We start from the raw sequence: 25592 nt of genomic DNA on the forward strand, positions 1-25592 counted from the left end.
AATGGGTGTAAATTGCAGCACAAGAGGTTCTGCCTCAACACAAGGGGGAACTTCTTTCCTGTAAGGGTCCCAGAGCACTGGAACAGGCTCCCCAGAGAGGTTGTGGAGTCTCCTTCTATGGAGACTTTCAGGGCCTGTCTGGATGTGTTCCTCTGTGATCTGTGTTAGATAGTGTTGTCCTGCTCTGGCAGGGGGGTTGGACTCAATGATCTCCTTGGGTCCCTTCCAACCCCTAACATCCTGTGATCCTGTGACCCTGTGATTTTGTTATTAAGCTGCCTGAGAGGACTAGGAGAGTTCTGGGTTTGGGCTTAAGCTGAATGCATGTGAAACTTCAAAAGGGAAAAGGTTATATTTATCCAGAATTTGGTGACAGATGAATGGGACCATCAGAGGTAGGCTTCCTAGAATCCCCTCTTGTATATAAACTGGACTTTTAATTTTTCTTCTGTGATGTAAATGTCAGCCAAGATCTGCTTGGTCATCAGGGGGATAAATACATCTTTGAAAATACAGCAGACGTTCTTGATTTGAGCAACATAATATTTACAACTGTGCCTGGTTGTCACAAAGTCTTGTCTCCCTCATGAAACATCCCAAGGACTTCCTTGACCTCCTTTCATAAGAGAGAGCTGCAGATTTTATGCAGAGCCTGATCCATTTCAGTTTCTGTCAATATAACTCTTTACTTAGTCTGAGAGATGATTATTAAGCAAAGCACTCCTCCACTTGGAAATACACTTGGATCTGGCTTGAGAGGGAAGTACATGAGTTGCAATTTCATGTAAGGAGTGGCATTTTACAGAAATCTTGTCTTTAAAATATAATTTCATAGAATCAACCAGGTTGGAAGAGATCAGTATCACAGTATCAGATCTCCCAGATCATCCAGTCTCTTTCCCAGGCAACCAGCAACAGAACAAGGAGACACAGTCTCAAGTTGTGCCAGGGGAAGTCTAGGCTGGATATTGAGAGGAATTTCTTGACAGTGTGATTTGCCATTGGAATGGGCTGCCCAGGGAGGTGGTGGAGTCGCCATCCCTGGAGGTGTTCAAGCAAAGCCTGGATGAGGCACTTATTACCATGGTCTGGTTGATTGGCTAGAGCTGGATGCTAGGTTGGACTGCATGATCTTGGAGGTCTCTTCCAACCTGCTTGATTCTATGACTTAATGTTCTTTGTGTCTGTCATCAGTATTAGAGATTATTAAAAGTCTTTTTCTTCAAGGCATGAGGAAACTGTCACATTTCTATCAGCCCTTTAGTCATTAAGGAAAATTATTGAATTGCAGGTTCTAACAACTGTGTTGCGAGGAGGAAGGGCACATTCTTACTGATAGTCATTCCCTCCCTTCCTTGGGATGAAAATGTTTTGGCAAGAGTTAATTTCAGTAGGAGCAGTTACCACCATGTGAATTTTTAGTTGTAAGATATTTGTAAATAAAGAGGTTTAGAGTCAGGTAACTGATCTCTTTCTAACAAACTTTCATTCAAAACCAAGCCATAGTACAAATGGCAGTCAAGAACTCTTTCCTAACGTCCAGCCCACACCTCCTGCAGCACAACTTGAGACTGTGTCCCCTTGTTCTGTTGCTGCTTGCCTGGCAGAAGAGCCCAACCCCACCTGGCTACAACCTCCCTTCAGGTAGTTGTAGACAGCAATGAGGTCACCCCTGAGCCTCCTCTTCTCCAGGCTGCACACCCCCAGCTCCCTCAGCCTCTCCTCACAGGGCTGTGTTCCAGACCCCTCACCAGCTTCACTGCCCTTCTCTGGACGTGTTCCAGTGTTTGAACCAGGAAAAAAGAGTTTTCTGAGAGTGCTATGATCAACATTGGAAATTAAAACTAGGTGCCTGAGGATCCAGCAAAACACTTTCTTAGCTTGGAAGAGGACTGGAAATTTCAAGACTCTGTGATGTAAGAGTTTTTAAAGGGCTTACCATTTAGAAAGATACTCAAGGTACAGGCTTCTTCCAGTATAGGATGCACCTGCAGGCAGGTTCAACAATTTGTGTTCCATAATCACATGCAAAAACAAAGTAAAAAAAAAAACAAAGAACAGTTATTAACTGATAAAAATGTAAGGTTTCAGACCAGAAGTACAGAATCAGGTTACATTAATTGTTAATTTTCACTGACAACTTCATTCACTCCACCAGGATACCTTTAAAAATGTAACACTGAGTGATTATAGAACCTGAAGAAGCATCATTATGTGCTGTTATTAGGTCTTTTGTAGCCCTTCTTGAAAAATTCTCAAATTTTTCTAGGTTAGTCATTATTTTTTCACTGCTCAGGCCTACTTTTGTCCTCTAGTAAATTCATCTTTGAGTCCTAATTATATGTACATTAGGGCTTTGAAGATTGCAGCAGCTAGTTTTAATTAACTCCACAGTCTAGAGCTGGAAAAGAATGTCAGAGCAAAGATCTTTCTATTCAGATCCTATCCAAAACTCCCAATTTGTTGAATTGCCCACAAAAGCAATAACAAAAATAGTCCTGTTTTATTCCCTGTAGTACCTCATCACATGTTGGGACCTCCAGTTGTTGATGCACTGTAGTGGTTCTGGGCATCACCCACTCAGATCCACCAAGGATTCATCCAGACTAAATTCAGCTGTCTGCAAGTTAAAGAATGAAGCTTAGCACAATTTCCAAGCAGATATATGCAATATGATACAAATATTAGCACAATTTACAAGCAGATGTATGCAATATAATACAAATATTTACAACTATATACAGTTATATATAAGTTTAATCAGTAATACAAGACTTCTCACAGCAGTCAAAGGGCCCAAGAGGGGCTCCCAACCACCCTTCCAGCTGTTTTCTGCCCTCTCCCTTATCTCTGAACCTCTCTTAGGTGTAAGGTGAGCTGGAAAGGTCAGCAAGGAGTGTTAGAAGCAGAATACTCCAATAAGAATGAAAAACTTACTCAAAAGTAACTAGTGAGAGAATAAGGCTCCTGAGCTCTTACCCTACAGAGATTGAAGATATAAACTAATCCTATCAATGTACAGATCTTATAGTTCATTCAGTTAAAAGATGTTGAGGGCTAGGAACGAGGGATGTTGCTACACCACTTCTTAAATAGCATTTTTGTCTCACTTTGTATTTCTCACATCCCAGGCAATCGATCCTCTAGCTGAGTTTGGAGCATTTGGTATTGTTTTACTTGCCTCGTGACTTGATGTAATGCAGATGTGGATCACTTAGGTTCTCTCTGCCAGTTTTGCAGCACCAAATTCTCCCTGATAAATTGGCTATTTCGTATTGCAGACTGTAGACCAGGCCCAGCAATTCAGTGCTATGTGTTTATGATGTGTACAAACTTTCCAGACAATTTTTCATGTGATGCTATGAGCTTTAAGTCAGATACCAGAGGTTGCTGCCTAATACAGCCTCCTGTGCCAAGCTGGGCTAATACTGAAAGTAGATCAGGTTGCCTAGAACTTGGTTTTTAGTTGGAGTTTTGGCAAACCAATTTTGCTTTTCCAAGGCAAATTTGAATATAAATTATTTTTTCTGTATTAAATGCATGTATTTTAGAACAGTGACTAGAAAATTAACTGATTCTGGCACTAAAAGATATGTAATTAACACATACTGAGTGTAGTATCCATCCATTGCTGAAATGTCTCTCATTGCTCAGAGTGGTTTTTGAGATTTATTTCCCAAGTTTCCATACTGAACAGTTAATTTGCTCTCTGCTGTAGCTTTAACTCCCTGTTACCTACTCCCATTCCATTGGCCCTGGACAGGCTGAGCAGGTTCTTACTGTGTTTGCAGTTTTAGAGCAACTGTGCACAAGGTTTTCCCTTTCACATTGTGTTTGCTTAATAAGAAACTTGGAGCAGCAGCAGACTGAACAATCCTAAATGTTAGAGAAAATAAAGTATAAACCCAAGTAACAACCCAAAGAAAAAAACCTCAGCAGTTTACTTGCAAGGTTAGTTTCAAGTCTACATGCAAGTAAACTTGTTAGAACCCAACCATCTGTACACTATTAGGTGCATACTTGACCAAAAAAAAGGTGAACAAAAAAGCTGTCAAACTGCTCTTGAACATTCAGACAGCTCAGAGGCTCTTTGTGTGGTAATGTTGGCAGAGCTCCTAAGTGACCAGATGGAAATTTATTAACACTCAACAGAACAAGGGCTGAGATTTTGTTTCTTAACTTACTATATTTGAAACACTTGTAAAGAGTGTGTCAGAAAGCTTCATTTTTTTTTCTATTAAAAAAAAAATACACATGTACCTTCTGTTAATGCAAAGATGTAGACTCCTTCAGAGGTAATTTCTGTGATGTGGATAAGAAAGGAGATAGCTGATGTATGTTCATTTAAATAGAACAGCTTTTTAAGTGAAGTTTTAAAAGGTGGAATACTGTGTGCAGTTTCAGAGCTCCCAACACAAGAAGGACATGGAACTATTGAGTGAGTCCAGAGGAGGGCCACAGAGATGCTCAGAGGGCAGCAAGTCTGCTATGAGGACAGGCTACCAGAGTTGGAGCTCTTCAGCCTGGAGAAAAGAAGGCTTCCAGGAGACCTTAGAGTGGCCTTCCAGTATCTGAAGGGGGCTACAGGAAACCTGAGGAGGGACTATTGACAAGGTCTTGTAATGACAGGATGAGGAATAATGGGTTTAAACTGGCAGAGGGGAGATTCAAACTAAATGTTAGAAAAGGGTTCTTTGCAGTGAGGGTGATGACACACTGGCACAGATTGCCCAGGGAGGCTGTGGCTGCTCCCTGCCTGCAGGTGTTCAAGGCCAGGTTGAATGAGGTCTTGAGCAACCTGTTCTAGTGGGAGGTGTCCCTGCAAGGTGTCGCTGCCTATAGCAGGGGATTGGAACTGGATGGTCCTGGAGGTCCTTTCCAACCTAAACCATTCTATGATATACAGTTAGTGGTCATACACTAGCAGAATTTAGAAATAGGCTTTTAAATAAGCAGACTTAAAGAATATTTTTATAAGAGAGATCAAAAGTATATCTGTATTAAAATAACCTTGATTTCTGACATCAGTAACCACTGACAATGATGACATCAGATTTCCAGTTAAGAACTCTGGTAAACGTCTACAACTATATGAATGTAAGTAAGTCTTCCTTCTCTGGAATTATAATTGGTTTTTCAGTAAGAAGAATCTGAACACTGAAAATCTTCATCAGCTCTGATGAATCACAGGATGTCCTTCAAACCAGAGAGCTTAAAAACCAAAACCTGTAACACGCTATGGGCTCATCCTTTGCCCTGTGTCTTTTCATAGAATCAACCAGGTTGGAAGAGACCTCCAAGATCATCCAGGCCAACCTATCCCCCAGCCCTAGCCAGTCAACCAGCCCATGGCACTAAGTGCCTCATCCAGGCTTTTCTTGAACACCTCCAGGGACAGTGCCTCCACCAACTCCCTGGGCAGCCCATTCCAATGCAAATCACTCTCTCTGTGAAGAACTTCTTCTGAAATGTCTATCTTACAGTCCAGCCTTTGCAACTCGGGATTTAAGTAGTGGAGGAAGGATCGTTAGCAGACATAAACCAGTTACAGCAGCTACAGATCAATGTAGCTTGCAGTACTGTAAATATGTTTGTATTCATATCTATTGTTTACCTGGGACTACAGATCTCCAAGCTGGAAAAAAACCCAAATAAACAAAACCAAACCACCCAGAAAATGAGAAAAAGTTATTTTAGCTAATCTCTGTTTCTGCTTATCTTCAGAGTTGAACCTTTTAATTCTGCTTACAGACATATTATTGTGGCAGTTCCAAAGTAGTAAAACCCCCCTTGACAACACCACACTATCATTTCTGCTTAAAATTAGCCAGAATTCTACAGCAAAATGAAAATTTGCATTGGCAAGAGATTCCAAGTGAACCAAATGCTGGGTGATGCTACTTTGTTTAGGTTTCCATCCTGATTTTCAGTATAAGCTAAGTGATTGTTAGTAGGTATTGACTGACCTGGTAATTACAAAAAATAATTAGGTAGCTTACTGCTCAGGTGGCAATGAGTCATAGTGTGTCAGTATTTTTAGGTAATAAGAAAATGAAGCTTCAGGAGAAATCAAGATGTCAGAAGAACAGATGCTGAAGCAAAGGGATAAATGAAAGAGTAACAAGTCTCTAAGAGCAGATGGTATATATCTAAGATTCACAAAGTGTTTAAGAATGAAGCAGCTGAGCTGCTGACAAATATAGGTACTCTTATTAAAAGTAGTTACTATGCTAAAAAAGTAGAGCGAATCTACCTAAGTTAAAAACAGGTTGCAGCAGGAGCCCTGCAGTTAATGATCTATCAGTATTTCCCTGGAACTAGTAATATCAGATGAAAATAAAACCCAACCAAACAAAAAAAAAACCAAAAAACCTCACACATCTCAATGGACATGGCAGGACAGGAAAAAAAAACAAGCAAGATTTCTGTTTAAACAAAGAAAATAAAATTCCTCCCTGATTAGGATGTCTGGATTCATGGATTTAAGTGTTAAGGGCCAGGATCAGCCTCAGGACCTGTTCAGCACCAAAAATTCAGATAACACAGGAATTGCTGTACTGACTGTGAAGAAGCCACAAATCTTGAAGTCTGTTCAAGCTTGCTAGATGCAAACAGATGTCCCAGGAAAGTCTAAACACATCTGAGGAGATTTGTTTGTCTATCTTCTTATCTTGGTGAACCAGAGAACTGAGGTGCAATGTGGCAATGCAAATGCCATATGACCACCTGTAGCCAAAAGTCGTTGCACCCAGTTGTCCTGTTTCTAACAGTGAATGATCAATAGCTTATGTCTAGGAAAACACTGGGCAGGGCAGGGGTAGAATGCAGGGAAATACACTGATACACAGCCAGGAAGAAAGAGACTGGTAGATAGTAGGCTGGACATGAGCCAGCAGTGTGCCCAGTGGCATCCTGGCCTGTATAAGGAACAGTGTGGCCAGCAGGACAAGGGAGGTTATTCTTCCTCTGTACTCAACACTGGTCAGGCCACACCTTGAGTGCTGTGTCCGGTTCTGGGCTCCTCAATTCAAGAGAGATGTTGAGATGCTTGAGCGTGTCCAGAGAAGGGCAACAAAGCTGATGAGAGGCCTGGAGCACAGCCCTGTGAGGAGAGGCTGAGGGAGCTGGGGGTGTTTAGCATGTAGAAGAGGAGGCTCAGGGGTGACCTCATTACTGTCTACAACTACTTCAAGGGAGGCTGTAGCCAGGTGGGGTTGGTCTCTTCTCCCAGGCAACCAGCAATAGAACAAGGGGACACAGTCTCAAGTTGTGCCAAGGGAGGTCTAGGCTGGATGTTAGGAGGAAGTTGTTGGCAGAGAGAGTGATTGGCATTGGAATGGGCTGCCCAGGGAGGTGGTGGAGTTGCTGTCCCTGGAGGTGTTCAAGAAATCCTTAGTGCCATGGTCTAGTGGATTGTTTGGGGCTGGGTGCTAGGTTGGACTGGATGATCTTGGAGGTCTCTTCCAACCTGGCTGATTCTATGATTCTGTGATATTCTCAAAGCTTCCAGTAATCTGGTGTTTAGTAATTTCCTAATCCAGGTGGTTTATGCATATCATAGTATGTATGGACTTTAACTTCCTCATGTAGCATGTGCAGATCCATCTCCTTTCTGCAGCAGGCAATTGCTAATGCAGTCTGTGACTATGTCAGGTCTGTCAGACACAGTTCACGCCGAGGTTATCCTGGCTACATCCTGGAAGCATGTAAAATGCCACATTTGCAAGGACCTGCTGTCAGCCATTTGTCATTTCTGAGGAAAGAAGAATGTGGGAATCGAGTGAGTCACACTAGACTTTCTCTGCCATTAGAAGAGCACTGGTACTTCTGTTACTTTAGGAGGCAGCAGCCAGTAAGTTTCTTCTGGCATTACCTATCAAAAATTAATTCTTCATCTCCAATGGCATATATCTGCTTCCTGATCAGATGTTCAATCACAAAATTCCCTGGCTAGGCTAAGAACAGAAAATCATTTCTGGTAACCAATTGAGGTGGTTTGACACAAAGCACTGTACACTTGGGAGGATTTAGAAGGCAGCTGCTGTGAAGGAGGGAGTTATTTCTTGGCAATGGTCTAAACATGAGAACAAAGCTCTTTGGTCCTCAAGAAACTGTCTATATTTTGGGTATTTTGTGTGGCTGTATTTTGGGTATAGCACACACCTTGGTAGTTAAAATGTTGTATCAGACTAGGTATCCTCTGGCAAGGTCAAACAGGAAAAGCATCTCAGCTTTTCCCTATGCAGATTCATAAAGGACCCATCCTATGGATTACTGCCATCTTATTCAATGTCCTGTGAACTGAGTCCCTTCTTATCTGGGGAAGTGACATCTGATATCATGAAAGATCAAGGCATGCTGCAGATGTCACTAGTTGCTGCGCTTCCTGCTGCAAAAAGTAATTCAGGCTAGATATGCTGCTCTGCAGGCAGCCAGCTTCAGAATCAACAAACCACTCCCAAACCCATCCTCACATACATCCACACACTGAATGCTCCCCTAAATGTATTGTGTCTGTCTGGTCTTTGCATCAGTTCATAGGTTCTCAATTAATATAACTTTAATATTTCATAGAATCATAGAATCAAGCAGGTTGGAAGAGACCTCCAAGATCATCAAGTCCAACCTATCACCCAGCCTTATCCAATCAACTAGACCATTTATATATGTGTAAAGAGTGAGTGTCAAGAGAGGATGGAGCCAGGCTCCGTTTGGTCATGCCATATGCCATGACAAGGAGCAATGTGTGGAAGTTGAGGCATAGGAAGTTTCATGGAAACATGAGGAGGATTTTCTTTTTTTCCCTGTGAGGGTGACAGAACCCTGGAACAGGTTGCCCAGGGGGGTTGTGGACTCTCCCTCTCTGGAGATAGTCAAAACCTGCCTGGATGTATTCCTGTGTGATCTGTTCTAGGTGATCCTGCTCTGGCAGGGGGGTTGGACTGCATGAGCTTTTGAGGTCCCTTCCAGCCCCTGACATTCTGTGATTCTGTGAACATCATTCAAAAACAGTTGTGGTGTGTCCTCCATACAGTGAGTTTGCACTGAAATTAGAGGAACCTGAAGTCTGTGCAAGAAAAGTAAATAATTTCTGATGTCTAGTCTGTGTAGATGTACATGCTTGCATTTTAAAGATATCCTTGCCATTGTAACAGAGGCCCATAACATGCTGGAGCATGTCCAGAGAAGGGCCACAAGGATTATCAGAGGTCTGGAGCACCTCTCCTAGGAGGACAGACTGAAAGAGTTGGGGCTATTCAGTCTGGAGAAGAGGAGGCTCCCAGGTGACCTTCTTGTGGCATTCCAGTATCTGAAGGGGGCCTGCAAAAAAGCTGGGGAGGGACCTTTTAGGCTGTCAGGGAGTGACAGGTCTGGGGGTTATGGAGCAAAGCTGCAGGTGGGGAGATTGAGACTGGAGGTTAGGAGGAAGTTGTTGAGCATGAGAGTGGTGAGAGCCTGGAATGGGTTGCCCAGGGAGGTGGTTGAGGCCCCGTGGCTGGAGGTGTTTAAGGCCATGGTGGATGGGGCTGTGGGCAGCCTGCTCTAGGGTAGGGTGTCCCTGGGCATGGCAGGGGGGTTGGAACTAGATGGTCCTGGTGGTCTCTTCCAACCCTGACTGATTCTATAATTCTAAAATGATATAATTCTTTCTGCTCAGTTTGGTGGCTCACTGTTTCCTGAGAGGCAGTGAAACAGGCTCCAAAGACTCTGAGGCTAATAATTCCCTGCTATGGCAGAACTGCTTGAACTTCTTATCTGATCAGCCTGTTTCAATACATCCCATTTCAATGTCTATTAATTTTGAATTTTTTATCTGTTCAGCTTCATGTATAATAGAAGAGTCCCTGTAATAACAACAATATATGATGTGCCAATCAAAAGATACAGGAAATGTTCAAATGAATTCTTATTTATAAATTAAATATCTGTAATGGAAAAATACCCAAAAATATATTAAAAAGCTATCTAGACAACACCTATCCATCTAAATACTCAGCTAAAACCTTCTAAGTATGTTTTAACATCAGTCTGAGAAAATAGCTCCTTTTTTTTCGTGTGTACTGTGGCTTTTTCTGTGGTTTGAAGATGCTGTACGCTTCAGGCAAAATTAGCAAGCTGGTTCTTGTCCACAGAAGCTGCATTCCAAGATAAGCTATTGAGTACCTCGCAGAACTATCTGCAGCCTAGGCAGCATTCCTGTGGCCCTGACCCTAAACGACTACCACATTTCTTCAAGATGAAAGAACAGTTCTGCTGTGTGAAAACACATTAGTGATTGAAAATAGAGATGAGTCACGGAAAAGCTCTCAGAAAATGAGGTACAGGGACATGAAATGGAATATTAGAGCATTTACTTCTGTTAGTTTCTTACTCTTTCTCTCTGTAAAAAAAGCCAGTGCAAGAAACAGAGCAACAGTTTCTGAGAGATAGTAGTGATGCTCTGCCACCAGAAGCAACATGAGCTACTGTAGGATTTAAACCACCTCGTTTTTGTGAGTGTTTGTGTGGGAGCAGTTATCAGGGGAAAACCTGCAACTGTAGGTGGGATGTGCCAGACAGCTCTTGCCAGACTCCACTTCCTGATTTACCAGTTTTTATCATTAGGGTATATGGGATTAAGGTGTATGGGATTCAGGGCTTTCTGTCTAGATAAAAGAACCAAATCTTCTGAAAGCAAACCACTAATCCACATGTAACTGAGTAACTGCCTGTGATCAGGTTTCATAATAAAACTAGATACTTAGGTTAAATATCTAACTTGGTGTCTCATAAATTCATGACCTGATACCAGACTGCTGAACAACTGCCACAGGGAATATTACTACCCTTGTTTTTTACCATTACTATCCTGATCTTGCTCCATTAGGTCTTCCCAACAAATGTGAGCTTTCTCATGACCTTATACGTTAACAAAATCTACTTACATTTCCATGACACTCAGCCAAAAAGATTGTTTTTACCCACTGGGTTTTTATCACTGCAAATCTGATCAGCCTGTGCAGTAACAAGCCTACTGGAAACAGCTTCTGTAGAAAGGGAGGAAGAGAACAGGAGATAATCACAAGAAAACAATGGGGATTTGGTACATGAAGACAAGCATCCGCAGCTTCTTCACTAAATGACAGGTTTAGGGCAATTGTGGAACTGCAGAAGTAAGGAAGCCTTGTGTAATTGTATGGTGAGAGCCCACTAGAACTCTGCAGTGTTTCCTTTCTGAAATATGCCTGTCAGTGTCAGCTCAAAAGGTAAGATTTTGTTCTTCTCAGAACAGCAAAAGGAAGAAAAACAAAACCAAACGAACAAAACCTCTGAATCTGTTTAAGCTGTAATTGCATATGTCCAAGATTCTCAGGTTTCAGATTTAAATGTGACTTTCAAGGTACTGACCCTGTTTAGAAAACTTTGGGTTTGCAGAAAGAGGGAGAGAGGGCCAGTCTGACCTGTGTTTTTTTCCTCTGTGCCCATGGCCCTTTGACACCAAGCCAAGAGGTCTCTTGTTTCTACAGTATACCTACTTACTGTTTTTTCCTTTGCACAGTGTGCTAGTTTGAGGAGTATTTTATTGAGAGAAAATAGATTATAGGCTGTGAAAAGAAAACAGTGGTGATGCCTGCTGCACTCATAGGCTTGCTGAGATGTATGAAAACAAGAACATAGATAGACAGCGTGTGTCTCTGTTGGAGTTGGTGTCTATGCTTTTCCCCCGGGCTTTTGCTGTGTAATCCAATTATTTTTGCTTTCTAACCCCCCATGCTGATCCTCCAACCTCACTTTGCACATAAGGCAGACTCTGGGATAAGGAAGAGGGGCGGAAAGAAGATGGAAGGGTGGTTAGGAGCCCCTCCTGGGGACTCTGATTTCTGAGGGGGGTGTTGTATTTCTATATTACTTTTAACTTGTATATTTCTGTATATAGCTGTAATATATTGTAAATATCTGCTTGTATATTGTGATAAGCTGTGGATATAAAGCTTCATTCCTTAATTTCCATCTGACTGAGTCTAGTCTGGGTGATTTCATAAGAGTAGGGGGGGGCAAGTAACTCCCAAACCATCATACACAGAATGTGAAGTCTCAAGCAGCAGCAAGTTTAGAGTTGTATGTCTGTTAGAAAATCAAGGGTTGTTCTAAATGGGTTTAGAAGCATTTCATGCATATGGTTTCTAATTTAAGTTCTATTATTATTTTCCAAGTACTTACAGTATCCAATTATCTAGTGAAATGGCAGTTTGGCACATATTGCTGCATAGTTGCAGGAGACATTTTAAAAGGAACGTGGCATTCCGTTGCCACACCTGTCCATTGATGCTTGAAGTGTGCCTGAGGTTTAAGTTAAATGTCTACATATGTCAGTAGGATGTGCACATGCTCAGTACCATGAAAAAACAAGCTGCTTGTCCTAGGGGATGAATGAATAACTCTGCATATCATATGTAACTGTATCATATTAAAATAGTTTTCTCCAGAAAAACTTACCGTGGCACTGGATAGAAATGGGAGGTAGGGAGAAGAAGACTGGAGAGACTGTGGTAACTTATTAGAGGTAGCAGATGTGGTGTGAACTGGAAGAAGTCCCAAATATTTGAGATAAAGCACTCAGCTCTTTGTACAATAAAATTAAATGAGTGGAAACTTCAGATTTAGTTGGCACATGCAAGGTGGAAGAGGCTGTAGGAGAGAAATGAAGTTTGGGTGTTCTCTCCAATAACAGTAGCCTCTCTCCATAGTCAGTAAAAACTGGTATGAAGGTGAGCTTTTTACCTGTGATAAGTAACCCCCCCCTCTTTTTTATATATAGTAAGTTTAGCTCTCTCACTATAAATAGTTGCAACAGTTTCAAAGCTAAGTGTGTGACTATAAAAGGATGCGAGGTGCCTGTAGGGTGAAAGAGAGATGAAGAAAGAAATATGAGATGGGAGATAGATAAGGAAAGTACAAGGTGAAGTGGAGTGCCCAATGTTAAGTTGTAGTACTGGGGCTTGTGACTGGGTACCCTGCACCTCTGTCTCTTGACTAATTATAGTGTTATGTCCTGAATAATTGGTTTAAGCAATGAGACTTAGCAGTACATGTCCAGCTCTACTGTTGGTCACCTCATCCAATAAATTTGCTGCAATAAATCTGCTAGACAGTAACAAAAGTCAGTACAAGGGAAAATTGTATCTTTTTTCTCTTGGTATATTGTTCCAGGAGGTGTCATTTTAGTGGTGCAAGAGGTGATAGAAAGACAGGTATCTTAAGAAGCATAACTAAGTGCAGCTACCCCAAAAGCTTTTACAGTGTTGCCTGCACATTGCTGGCTCTGTGCTGGTTATAGTATAGCTAAGAAACTTGTTTGTTGCTGAATAGACACTAACTGCCTGATAAACAATTCCTTGATGGAGCACTTTAAAAAATGAAGCAACTTACCTTTACCTCTATGGGATATTGGGCTACAAAAGCAGACACTACTACGGAGATGGGACAAAGCTACAGCGTTATCTAAGAAGCAAAACAGCTCCAGGAGGAGTGAGATTCCATGCTTTGTGGGATGTTTGCTATATCTCTGCTGGGCCACCGCTGCCTCAAAGCCTAATAAAGGCAAGTTCTTGCCATGCCTCCTTTGCTTTGCGCCATTTCACATGTGGGCAAATGGAGAGGAGGCAAAGCTCAACATCTGCTAGCTTGTTTATGAAAGGAGCTTCCCACATCAATGTGAAGCTCTAAGGCAGCACTTGGCTGCCTTTGAGGTGCAGAAGATACCAGTGATACATTGCAAACAAACTGTACCTATGGTTCTGTAGGGCTTGGATCAAGGCTTTCTGATTAGTCCTGGAGAACAAAAGAAAGGTAGACACTATTTAGCATTATTTGTTTTGAGTAACATATTCTGCTTACTGACAGAGTTGGCATGGAAACTGAATCTGCTCAGTTTTAAAAGGATAGTTCATTCAGAGAGGGGTTAGTCATTCACAGGCAACCCAAAGAAACTCAGGCTGCAGCTGCTAACACTTAGACATTGCTCATGAACAGACAGAACATTTGAAGTGGTAGCTGTCATATAACCCCAACTTATGTGGGAAAAAATAGGCTTCTGTTGAGAATTACATTATGTGGCTTGGGTGTTGTCTTGTTGTTTTGTTTTATAAGGAGAGTAGAAATATTTAATTATCTGACATCCACAACAGAACTTTCTTATTTCTAGAGGATACCTTATGTGTTTATGGATCTGTTGAATTCAAGGAGTTAACACAGTTCATATGGACAGTGGTGATTCTAACATTGTGGTGGAAAATGGCATCATACTTAAAAAGCTGTAAGCTTAGCACTTAGCATCTGGGATGTATAGCTAAGATGGAAACATAGACAGCATGCAGAAAATGGCGTTTTCAATTACTTTCCCTTTACTGAGGCAGAAGTTCAAGAGACACTAGTTTCTATCATTTTTTCTTGCACACAAGCATAGAATTGAAGAAGCTGTTGCTGTGTTTCTGCACCAACTAGGCTGAGAAAATATTCATAGAATCATAGAATCAACCAGGTTCTAAGGGACCTCCAAGCTCATCCAGCCCAACCTAGCACCCAGCCCTATGCAGTCAACTAAACAGAGGCTTCTCTTGAACGCCTCCAGGGACGGCAACTCCACCACCTCCCTGGGCAGCCCATTCCAATGCCAATCACTCTCTCTGCCCACAACTTCCTCCTAACATCCAGCCTAGACCTCCCCTGGCACAACTTGAGGCTGTGTCGCCTTGTTCTATTGCTGGTTGCCTGGGAGAAGAGACAGACTCCCACCTGGCTACAGCCTCCCTTGAAGTAGTTGTAGAAAGCAATGAGGTCAGCCCTGAGCCTCCTCTTCTCCAGGCTGCACCCCCTCAACTCTCTCAGCCTCTCCTCACAGGGCTATGTTCCAGGCCCCTCACCAGCTTCATCACCCTTCTCTGGCCACATTCCAGTATCTCAACACCTCTCTTGAATTGATAGCCAAATTACCATTCTGTAGCATTTCATAAAGTGCCTGCTGGCAGCCTGTTCTCAGATGGGGAATGATAAATGTGCATTTAAATTTGAAAAGTTTCATTTGACCCTTAGCCTTCAACTCCTGACTTTATGTATTCTCACTTTTGTTGACACTGGGTCTTGTTTGCTTCACGGTAACTATTTACATTCAAGGCTATGATGCTGTTACCAAATTGATGAGGGCACTGATTTTTCTGATTTGTGTTTTTCAAGCAGATAATCTAAGTGATGCCCTGAAAAAGCTGAAGATAGCAACCACTGACAGCACAACAGATAGCTTGGAGGGATGCTTGGACTGTTTGCTTCAGGCTCTGGCACAAAACAGTAAGTGGCATGGACTTTTCAGATGTTATGTATAATGAGATATAATAAGAGTACAATGAGATCAGTCTTTCTGCCCCATTTTAATTCACTAACTCAAGCAGTAGGCTGTTGGATTGATTGTTTTGGACTTCAGTGTTATTAACCACTATACATCAGGAACATTCAGGTAACACTGAAAACAGTGACAGTGTGTACCTGGATATGGATTGGTTGTTTGGGTTTCAGTGTTTTTTAACCCCTGTATATCAGGAACATTCAGGTAACACTGAAAGCAGTGTCATTGTGTGTACCTAGATATGGATTGGTTGTTTTGGGTTTCAGTGTTTTTTAACCCCTATATATCAGGAACATTCAGGTAACACTGAAAACAGTGACAGTGTGTACCTGGATATGGATTGGTTGGTTGGGTTTCAGTGTTTTTTAACCCCTGTATATCAGGAACATTCAGGTAACACTGAAAGCCGTGACATTGTGTACCTGGATATTTGGCACAGCTGTAGTCCAGTCTTTTTTTCCAGTACAATGAAGCAGCATAATTAGTTTTCCAATTGATCACTCAAGAAACGAAGGACAGAGACAGGCAAATAAGCCTGATAGTATAGGGAGAGGGATATGAGAGCTGCTTGCTGATTCTGGTTAGAAGAGCATAGTTTTGTCTTTGTAATGTATTTTTCCTCCTACTTCTTATTACGTAGTTGTTATTTCCAATAGTTTCAATTAGGAGTAATAGGCTGGATGTCCAAAGATGGTACAAATTTGACAACAGCCCCAAGCAGTGCTACAGGCCAGGGACAGAGTGGCTGGAAAGCAGCCAGGAAGAAAGGGACCTGGGGGTAGTAGGTTGAACATGAGGCAGCAGTGTGCCCAGGTGGGCAGGGAAGCCAATGGCATCCTGGCCTGTATAAGGAACAGTGTGGCCAGCAGGACAAGGGAGGTTATTCTTGCCCTGTACTCAACACTGGTCAGGCCACACCTTGAGTGCTGTGTCCAGTTCTGGGCTCCTCAGTTCAAGAGAGATGTTGAGATACTGTAACGTGTCCAGAGAAGGGCAACAAAGCTGGTGAGGGGCCTGGAGCACAGCCCTGTGAGGAGAGGCTGAGGGAGCTGGGGTTGTTTATCCTGGAGAAGAGGAGGCTCAGGGGTGACCTCATTGCTGTCTACAACTACCTGAAAGAAGGCTGTAGCCAGGTGGGAGTTGGTCTCTTCTGCCAGGTAACCAGCAACAGAATAAGGGGGGACAGTCTCAAGCTATGTCCATGTGCTAGTTTGAAGCTAGCTAGAATGTGTAGGTGAGAAGAACTAGATGACAGGCTGTGAAGGAGAAACAGTGGTGCTGCTCTGTATATGATTACGTTAATGATATATGCATGCTAATTATAGTTCAGTAAATCATAGCGTTAGAGCAACGCTCAAAAATTAAGCCATGCAATGAATAGAATCATAGAATCAACCAGGTTGGAGGACACCTCCAAGATCATCTAGTCCAACCTCGCACCCAGCCCTAGTCAATCAACGAGACCATGGCACTAAGTGCCTCATCCAGTCTTTTCTTGAACACCTCCAGTGATGGCAACTCCATCACCTCCCTGGGCAGCCCATTCCAATGGCAAATCACTCTCTCTGTGAAGAACTTCTTCCTAACATCCAGCCTATACCTCCCCTGGCACAACTTGAGATTGTGTCCCCTTACACTAATGCAACTCATTCCTGTATACAGTATCACAGTATCACCAAGGTTGGAAGAGACCTCAGAGATCATCAAGTCCAACCCTTTAGCACAGAGCTCAAGGCTAGACCATGGCACCAAGTGCCACGTCCAATCCTGCCTTGAACAGCTCCAGGGACGGCGACTCCACCACCTCCCCGGGCAGCCCATTCCAGTGTCCAATGACTCTCTCAGGGAAGAACTTTCTCCTCACCTCCAGCCTAAATTTCCCCTGTGTCCTCTTGTTCTGGTGCTGGCCACCTGAGAGAAGAGAGCAGCCTCCTCCTGGCCACAACCTCCCCTCAGGTAGTTGTAGACAGCAATAAGGTCTCCCCTGAGCCTCCTCTTCTCCAGGCTAACCAATCCCAGCTCCCTCAGCCTCTCCTCGTAGGGCTGTGCTCAAGGCCTCTCCCCAGCCTCGTCGCCCTTCTCTGGACACGCTCAAGCATCTCAGTGTCCCTCCTAAACCCAGCAGTTAAGCCCAGTGTTAATGCAACATTGGTTTTTTATAAAGGAAATAATATTTTCCACAATTTCGGTTTGAACATATTAAATGTACGTAGGAATATTTCAAATGCTGTTACACTGCTCTTAATTGCTAATCATGCATGCAGCATAGGGTGCAGAAACAAAGAATAAACTTCTTAGTCTCTAACAACACAGTGACAATTACTCTTCGATTTACTTTTCATGCAGTCTTTTAACCTTTCATTATGTTAAAGCATTACAAACCACTTTCTTCTCATAGTGTCTACTATATAAAAAGGGATGACAAACTTACAATGAATGTTGTTGCTTTCAGTTTCTTTTTATGCAATATGCCTCTTTTTTCTTCAGCTTGGAAAAGCTTCTTGTGGTCTTCCAGTATCTGAAATGCACCAGAAAAAAAAGCTGGGGAGGGACTATTTACAAGGTCCTGTAATGACAGGATGAGGAGTAATGGGTTTAAACTGTCAGAGAAGAGATTTAAACTAGATGTTAGGAAAGGGTTCTTTCCAGTGAGGGTGGTGAGACACAGGTTGCCCAGGGAGGTTGTGGCTGCTCTCTCCCTGGAGGTGTTCAAGGCCAGGTTGGATGAGGCCTTGAGCAACCTCTTTTAGTGAGAGCTGTCCCTGTCTGTGGCAGGGGTTTGGAACTGGAGAAGCTTTGAGGTCCTTTCCAACTTGAACCATTATATGATTATTTTGTTTTTCACACTCCTCCAGACAGTAGCCTGGAACATGATACCTCCTGTCTGGCTTTACAAGCTGTTTGTCACAGCAGTCAAATTAAGGTGTATGCACACACACCTGCTGTAGTACTCAAGGGTAAGTTAAATACCCTAATGTGATAACTGCTGGTAAATATTTGGCAAGCCAAGTTCAAATTGGTTTAGCTACTATTTGTCTAGAGAGAGAGCTGTATAGCTCTTTCCATCTGAGACATAGGTCTAAAAATCCTGCAGAGTTGGTTTCTTCATGGGATATGTTTGGAGAGATGTATAGTCCTATTTATGCAGATATTTTAGTTCTTGTCTGGCACCAACACTCCTGGCTGAGTGCTGGAGCATGTCCAGAGAAGGGCCACAAGGATGATCAGAGGTCTGGAGCACTCCTCCTATGAGCACAGACTGAAAGAGTTGGGGCTGTTCAGTCTGGAGAAGAGGAGGCTCCCAGGTGGCCTTATTGTGACCTTCCAATATCTGAAAGGGGCCTACAAAAAAGCTGGGGAAGGACTTTTTAGGCTCTCAGGGAGTGACAGGCCTAGGGGGTTATGGAGCAAAGCTGCAGGTGGGGAGATTGAGACTGGAGGTTAGGAGGAAGTTGTTGAGCATGAGAGTGGTGAGAGCCTGGAATGAGTTGCCCAGGGAAGTGGTTGAGGCCCCATGGCTGGAGGTGTTTAAGGCCATGCTGGATGGAGCTGTGTGCAGCCTGCTCTAGGGTAGGGTGTCCCTGGGCATGGCAGGGGAGTTGGAACTGGCTGATCCTTGTGGTCCCTTCCAACTCTGACTGATTCTGTGATTCTGAGGCCAGTCTAGCACTAAGATAAAACCAAGGCATTTAAGCTGCAAGAGGTGGCAACAATAAGAGAGGAATAGAGATCAACCTGCTTTAGAAATGCTTTAGAACAATAAGAACATACCTAATTTTGTGTGGCCTTCCTTCAGCATTGCCAGTGAAGTCTGCTGGAGATGGCTCCAGACTTTGCACCCATGAAGAAAGCCTGCAGTAATGAGGACATTGCAGTAACATTAGTTTAGATTCTCAGCTAATGTAAGGTGACTCAGCTCCTTTCACCTCTGAGGTTCAGCAACTCTTTTTTAATTCAGCTTAAAAAAGCCCTCTGAGATTAACTATGTGTTGGAAAATTCATTTCAATTTTATATCACATGTGTCAAAATTCCTTACATTACAAATGGAGACTTTTAACAAATGTTCATCATTTTCTTCCCTCCTCTAACCCCCAGATGGACTAGATTAAGAAACAGCTTACCTTTCAGCTGTTTCATAAGAATGTGTGTGAAGAGGGAAGGAATTGAAGTCTGCAGATGTGGTGGGTTTTAGGAACTTTCAGCACTCCACACCACTGTTGGAATTTGCCAGACTAGCTCAGATGGCTTGGAAGTAAGATGAAACTCTGCTTACAGCAAAGCAAAATGTACAAGCATATATACAGAATACATTTACAAGTATTTACAACTATAGAATCATAGAATCAACCAGGTTGGAAGAGACCTCCAAGATCATCCAGTCCAACCTAGCACCCAGCCCTAGCCAGTCAACTAGACCATGGCACTGAGTGCCTCATCCAGTCTTTTCTCAAGGGACGGTGCCTCCACCACCTCCCTGGGCAGCCCATTCCAATGCCAATCATTCTCTCTGTGAAGAACTTCCTCCTAACATCCAGCCTATACCTACCCCAGCACAACTTGAGACTGTGTCCCCTTGTTCTATTGCTGGTTGTCTGGGAGAAGAGGCCAACCCCCACCTGGCTACAATGTCCCTTAAGGTAGTTGTAGACAGCAATGAGGTCACCCCTGAGCCTCCTCTTCTCCAGGCTAAACAACCCCAGCTCCCTCAGCCTCTCCTCATAGGGTTTGTGTTCCAGGCCCTTCACCAGCAAATAATACAGAAATCCAAACTTCCTCACAGGCAAAGAAACTGCCCAGAAGGGGCTCCAAGCTACCCTGTATTTCTCTCTCTTCTTTCCCAAACAGACAAACAAAACACCTAGCAAAGCTTACTCTGTTTTCTGTTAGCTGAGATTACAGGACAGATATTAGAGCAAGTAAGGAGGAAGCCAATAGATCCAGCATCACAGACCAGAGTGGGACAAATTGTTGACATTTTGGCTTTTTATCCCTCTCAGCAAACTAAAGAGTGATACAGATTTCATCATTATTTTCTTTTTACAACCAATGTTCTAATTTTCCTCCTTAAAATATTCCAGTTGGCCTCAAACCAGCACAGCAGAAAATCCATAGTACAAAACTGGGGGAAGGAGGGTTATGGTAGATGAATCTGGATGCATTTTTCTCAGAGAAGTGCAGTTGTGTCACTTCCCTGTGCTCACTGCAGAAGAGTGAGTTGCCTCCAGGTGGGTTTCATGCCGCTCCACAACCTCCCTGAAGGTGTTCAAGGCCAGGTTGGATGAGGCCTTGATCAACCTGTTCTAGTGGCAGGGGGTTGGAATTGGATGAGCTTTGAGGTCCCTTCCAGCATATACCATTCTGTGATTACATCCATTTACAATTTTATTGGCTTGGATATTTTTAATTGAAGCCTTTAATCAATGGCAGAGTAAACTAACAGAGAAAAATACGGTAACTTAACATATGCTTTGCTGCATGGAGTCTATTTCTTTTCAAAACAACTTGTCAAAAGGATTAGTAAAGCCCTTATGCACTGGAGAAAAGTGTTTTGGAAGATCATACAGTGGGATTTCTAGAAAGAAGTAGTAAATGCTTTGTATTTTTTATCTCACACTCAAAGGAAAATGCAGGCATATACTGTTGGATTTCAGGAACAAAAGGCTAATTGTATCCTCTAAGGAAATAAACCCCAAAACAGTATTTGCCATAATTTTATGTCAGCATATAAAGATTTCTGTCTGTTAAGACCTATCTCATAACTATTGTGCCTATCCAAAAAGTGCAGCTATCCCACAATCTTCATGTCATAGAATCAAGTAACCAGGTTGGAAAAGACCTCAGATCATCAAGTCCAACCTGTCACCTAACAGCTTCTAATTAACTATACCATGGCATTAAGCGCCTCATCCAGCCTCCTTTTAAACACCTCCAGGGATGAGGACTCCACCCAGGCAGCTCATTCCATTGCCAGTCACTCTTTCTGTGAATAATTTCTTCCTAACATCCAGCCTAACCCTGCCCTGGCACATCTTGAGACTGTGTCCTCTTGTTGTGTCCCTGGGTACCTGGCAGAAGAGACCAACCCCACCTGGCTACAACCTTTCTTCAGGTTGCTGTAGACAGCAATGAGGTCTCCCCTGAGCCTCCTCTTCTCCAGGCTGAACATGCCCAGCTCCTTCAGCCTCTCCTTGTAGGGCTGTGCTCCAGCCCCCTCACCAGCCTTGGTGCCCTTCTCTGGACACAAGAAATGAGGTCCACAAGAAACAACTGTCTGAGAAAAAAGGAGCTATGAAATAGAAGTTTTCTTTTAAATGGAAGGCCTTCTGGAATAGAATTATTGCAGCAACAAAAAGAAGTAAATGTTATTGCTAGTCCAGACATACTGTATTTCAGATCCAAGAGGCTATAGCAGCCATAAATAACCCACTTTTGACAGATGAGAAATCTGAAAATCTACTGAGAACATTATTTTGGCTCTGATATGCTGAGTGTAAGGAGGCTTAAAGTGCCCACTGATCCCAGTCTTCAGCACCTGGCTCTGAAATATATCTGGCATGGTAATGAAGGGCAAAGGCCAATACACCTGTTGGGAGGCTAAGAATATGAGTTTACAAGCTCCTGTGTAAAAGTCCTTAAGCAAAATCACACAAGGTAGTGCTAAGCTTAAGTAAGAGGGCAGAGCCCCACTTTTGGAAGGGATTTTGAAATTTTTGGGAAGGTCTTGCTGTTCAAAGAAGGTGGTTTGAAATAATGGACTTTGCCCTGAAGATATGGTTGAACCATTTCCTAATTGCTGGTTTGTGCTGATACCTGCTAACTCAAGGAACCATCAAATGGCACAGCAAAATTTCAAATTAATGTTTGGAACTGGACATGGATTATTATAGGCTGTCTTTGTCTGCTAGTTGGAGGCTAGCTAGAATACTTTGGTGAGAAGAATTAGATGCTAGGCTGTGAAAAGGAAACAGTGGTGATGTCTACTTCACTCATAGGCTTGCTGAGATGTATAAGAACAAGAACACAAACATAGGTAACAGAGTCTCTGTCTTGGGCCCTGGGGCTGCATGAACTTCTCTCTCTAACCATCTGTGTGACTAATCCTTCTGCTTCCTACCTGCCCTGGACAACCCTCCAAACTCACCTTGAGTATAAGGCAAAGTGTAGGGTAAGGCAGAGGGGTGGGAAGAAGGTGGAAGGGTGGCTGAGAGCCCCTCCTGGGGATTCTGGGAGGGCTGTTGTGTTTCTGTATTACATTTTTAACTTGTATATTTGTGTATATATTGTAAATATCTGCTTGTCTATTGTGCTAAGTTGTAAATACAGCTTCATTCTTCAATTTCCAGATGGGCTGAGTCTAGTCTGGGTGACTTTCTTAAGTGTGGCGGTGGGGGAACACCCAAACCATCACACTTTGGCATGTCACTTTTCTTCCCATGAATGCAGTTTCTTTAGGCTGTTTCCTTTCACCCTAAAATGTATTTTGGCTATATACTGTAGCCATATTTTGAATGTGCTTACAGTATTGTATCAGAGAAAATAACATGTTACAAACTCCCAGGGCTACTGCTACCAGTCTTTGCAGTCACGTCTGCTGTTTGAGCTTTATGGTGTTGAGATCATGAGCTCAGCCCTCCTACCTAAACCTTCTGTTCGAGTTTTCTCTTGGAAGTCATCAGTGGGTTTTCTGAAATGTGTTGGTTCCCATTCGATGGCATCTCAGAGGAGGATGTGGTAGCATCTGGAGTGCTTAAGATTTCTGCAGAGACTGCAGTTTTCTCACATTCCTTTACCAGTGCTGAAACTTTGTAGCCAATGGCCTGAATCTTCTGTAGGCATTTGCTTTCAAAGGCATCTAGGTTCTTGTCTTTGATGCTTTGGTGCTTTTCCAGTTCTCACAACCATATGTTAATGCAGCAGTTATACTTGAGTTGGAAATTTTACATTTGATTCTGTTCTTTATAGCAGTGGTTTCCATATGCTGTTGAATTTTATCATAGAATCAACCATGGCACTAAGTGCCTCATCCAGGCTTTGCTTCAACACCTCCAGGGATGGCAACTCCACCACCTCCCTGAGCAGCCCATTTCAATGCCAGTCACTCTCTCTGGCAACAGCTTCCTCCTAACATCCAGCCTAGACCTCCCCTGGCACAACTTTTAAGACTATGTCCCCTTGTTCTGTTGCTGGTTGCCCAGGAGAAGAGACCAAACCCCACCTGGCTACAGCCTCTTTTCAGGTAGTTGCAGACAGCAATGAAGCAACCCCTGAGCTTCCTCTTTTCCAGGCTAAACAAATCTGCCTCCTCTGTTATTTGTACTAACTGGACTTACTTATGGCTTTACCTAGAGTGCTCTGATATCATAGAATCATAGAATCAACCAGGTTGGAAGAGACCTCCGAAATCAACCAGACCAACCTGTCACCCAGCCCTGTCCAGTCAACTAGACCATGGCACTAAGTGCCTCATCCAGTCTTCTCTTGAACACTTCCAGGGATGGTGACTCCACCACTTCTCTGGGCAGCCCAAACCTTACTACAGATGCAGCTTCTACTGCCTGAAACATTCTTTCTCTTCAATACCATACACCGCATCCCTCAGAAAGGTAACATTACCAAGAAAACAGGCCTTTGTTATTTTTGTAGCTTTTGGCAGTGTAGCCACATCAGAATATGGATTTGCTGGTAGAAATCTGTCAAACCAAAAACCTGTATCTTGGCCCAGCATACTTACACAAGGAAGAACTTCTCATCAGCCTCTGATGCAGATAATCTCCTGTAGCAGATCCAGAGATCCAAACAGAATTGGGCCAGCTCAGCCACTAAAGCTCATTGCAGTCCATTAAGCTTACCTGAGAAGATTTCTAGTCAAATGCCCTTCTGAAAGGTGGGGATCCTGATGGATATTTTATAAGAGGAAGTTCTGGCACAAATACTGCATTGGAAAGCATTCCTTCTCTTTGCTGAGGAAGGTTGTTGCATTTTAGCACATGAAGCTGTTGCTTTTTTGTGGCACTGTATACATATAATCCAGAGATGCTTCACCCTAAGTGCTGCATATGATCTATTATTCCAGCATACCTACTTAATTGGAACATACTAAATCAATGTAACTGCTTTTTATTGGACTGCCTCCTGGTAAACCAGCATACCCTAATGATACTGAACGGTGATCACTGCTACTTTAGTAGGATTATTCTACAGAAATTCCTCTTAATAGCCATGTACTTAGTGGCAGATAGTTAAGTGATGTTTATCCAAGTGTTAAATTCCAAGTGCTATCCAAGTGTTAAATTCCAAGTGCTCTTCATTGAATACACAATGTGCCAAATTAAGATTAACTGATTTTTATATATATATATATATATATATATATATATTGCTGCAGAAGACATCAGTGAATTGCAGATCCAGATAATAGAATTGACAAATTTCTGTTTTAAACTGCAAAGTTTAAAAAGCAATAAAGATGCAAAGGGGGAAAAAAGGGTCTGCTTTTAACAAATAATTGTATTTAGAGATCTTCTAATTCACAGTTTCAGGTCTGAAATTTCATTCTTAGTTTTGTCCCTGTCCCTTATGACATAAAATGTGATCTTTTTTAGGTTAGTTTTTCCTTGAACTACTCTAGCAGCAAAACTTTTTAAAAACATCAGTAGCTTAAAAACTTCCAGTAAGCACTGGGCAGAATTTTACAGTAGGCATTTGAGTTCACTTGAGGGCACTTCTAAGAGATTGCTTAAAAGGATTACGAAACATTTCCTGCCTATACAGTGCACAGTTTTCAAATCTGATTTAGTTTTTAAACCTAACTGAACTGGGAAAAAAGGTTTTAAATTGTGGGCCTAGAATTTCTGTTACACAGATTGAGAAACTAAAGAATGAGGATAGGGCTGGGTGCTAGGTTGGACTGGATGATCTTGGAGGTCTCTTCCAACCTGGTTGATTCTATGATTCTATGATATCAGAGCACTCTAGGTAAAGCCATAAGTAAGTCCAGTTAGTACAAATAAGAGAGGAGGCAGATTTGTTTAGCCTGGAAAAGAGGAAGCTCAGGGGTTGCTTCATTGCTGTCTGCAATTACCTGAAGAGAGGCTGTAGCCAGGTGAGGGTTGGTCTCTTCTCCTGGGCAACCAGCAACAGAACAAGAGGACATAGTCTTAAGTTGTGCCATGGGAGGTCTAGGCTGGATGTTAGGAGGAAGCTGTTGCCAGA

The 25592-nt window shown here is 42.7% G+C and overlaps 1 protein-coding gene across 3 annotated transcripts in view; it reads left to right on the plus strand.

Moving 5' to 3' along the window:
• Nucleotides 1-25592, plus strand: part of RAP1GDS1 (Rap1 GTPase-GDP dissociation stimulator 1) — a 104045-nt gene that overhangs the window by 23679 nt on the left and 54774 nt on the right. For 2 of the 3 annotated variants that reach the window (XM_064148362.1, XM_064148364.1), the window contains exon 2: nt 15214-15324. In XM_064148362.1, the coding sequence (XP_064004432.1) occupies nt 15214-15324 (111 nt within the window). The remainder of the gene's footprint in view (nt 1-15213; nt 15325-25592) is intronic. The other variant, XM_064148363.1, reaches the window with a different exon arrangement.

Source organism: Pogoniulus pusillus, chromosome 9 (genome assembly GCF_015220805.1).
Source record: "Pogoniulus pusillus isolate bPogPus1 chromosome 9, bPogPus1.pri, whole genome shotgun sequence".
Classification (NCBI taxonomy): domain Eukaryota; kingdom Metazoa; phylum Chordata; class Aves; order Piciformes; family Lybiidae; genus Pogoniulus; species Pogoniulus pusillus.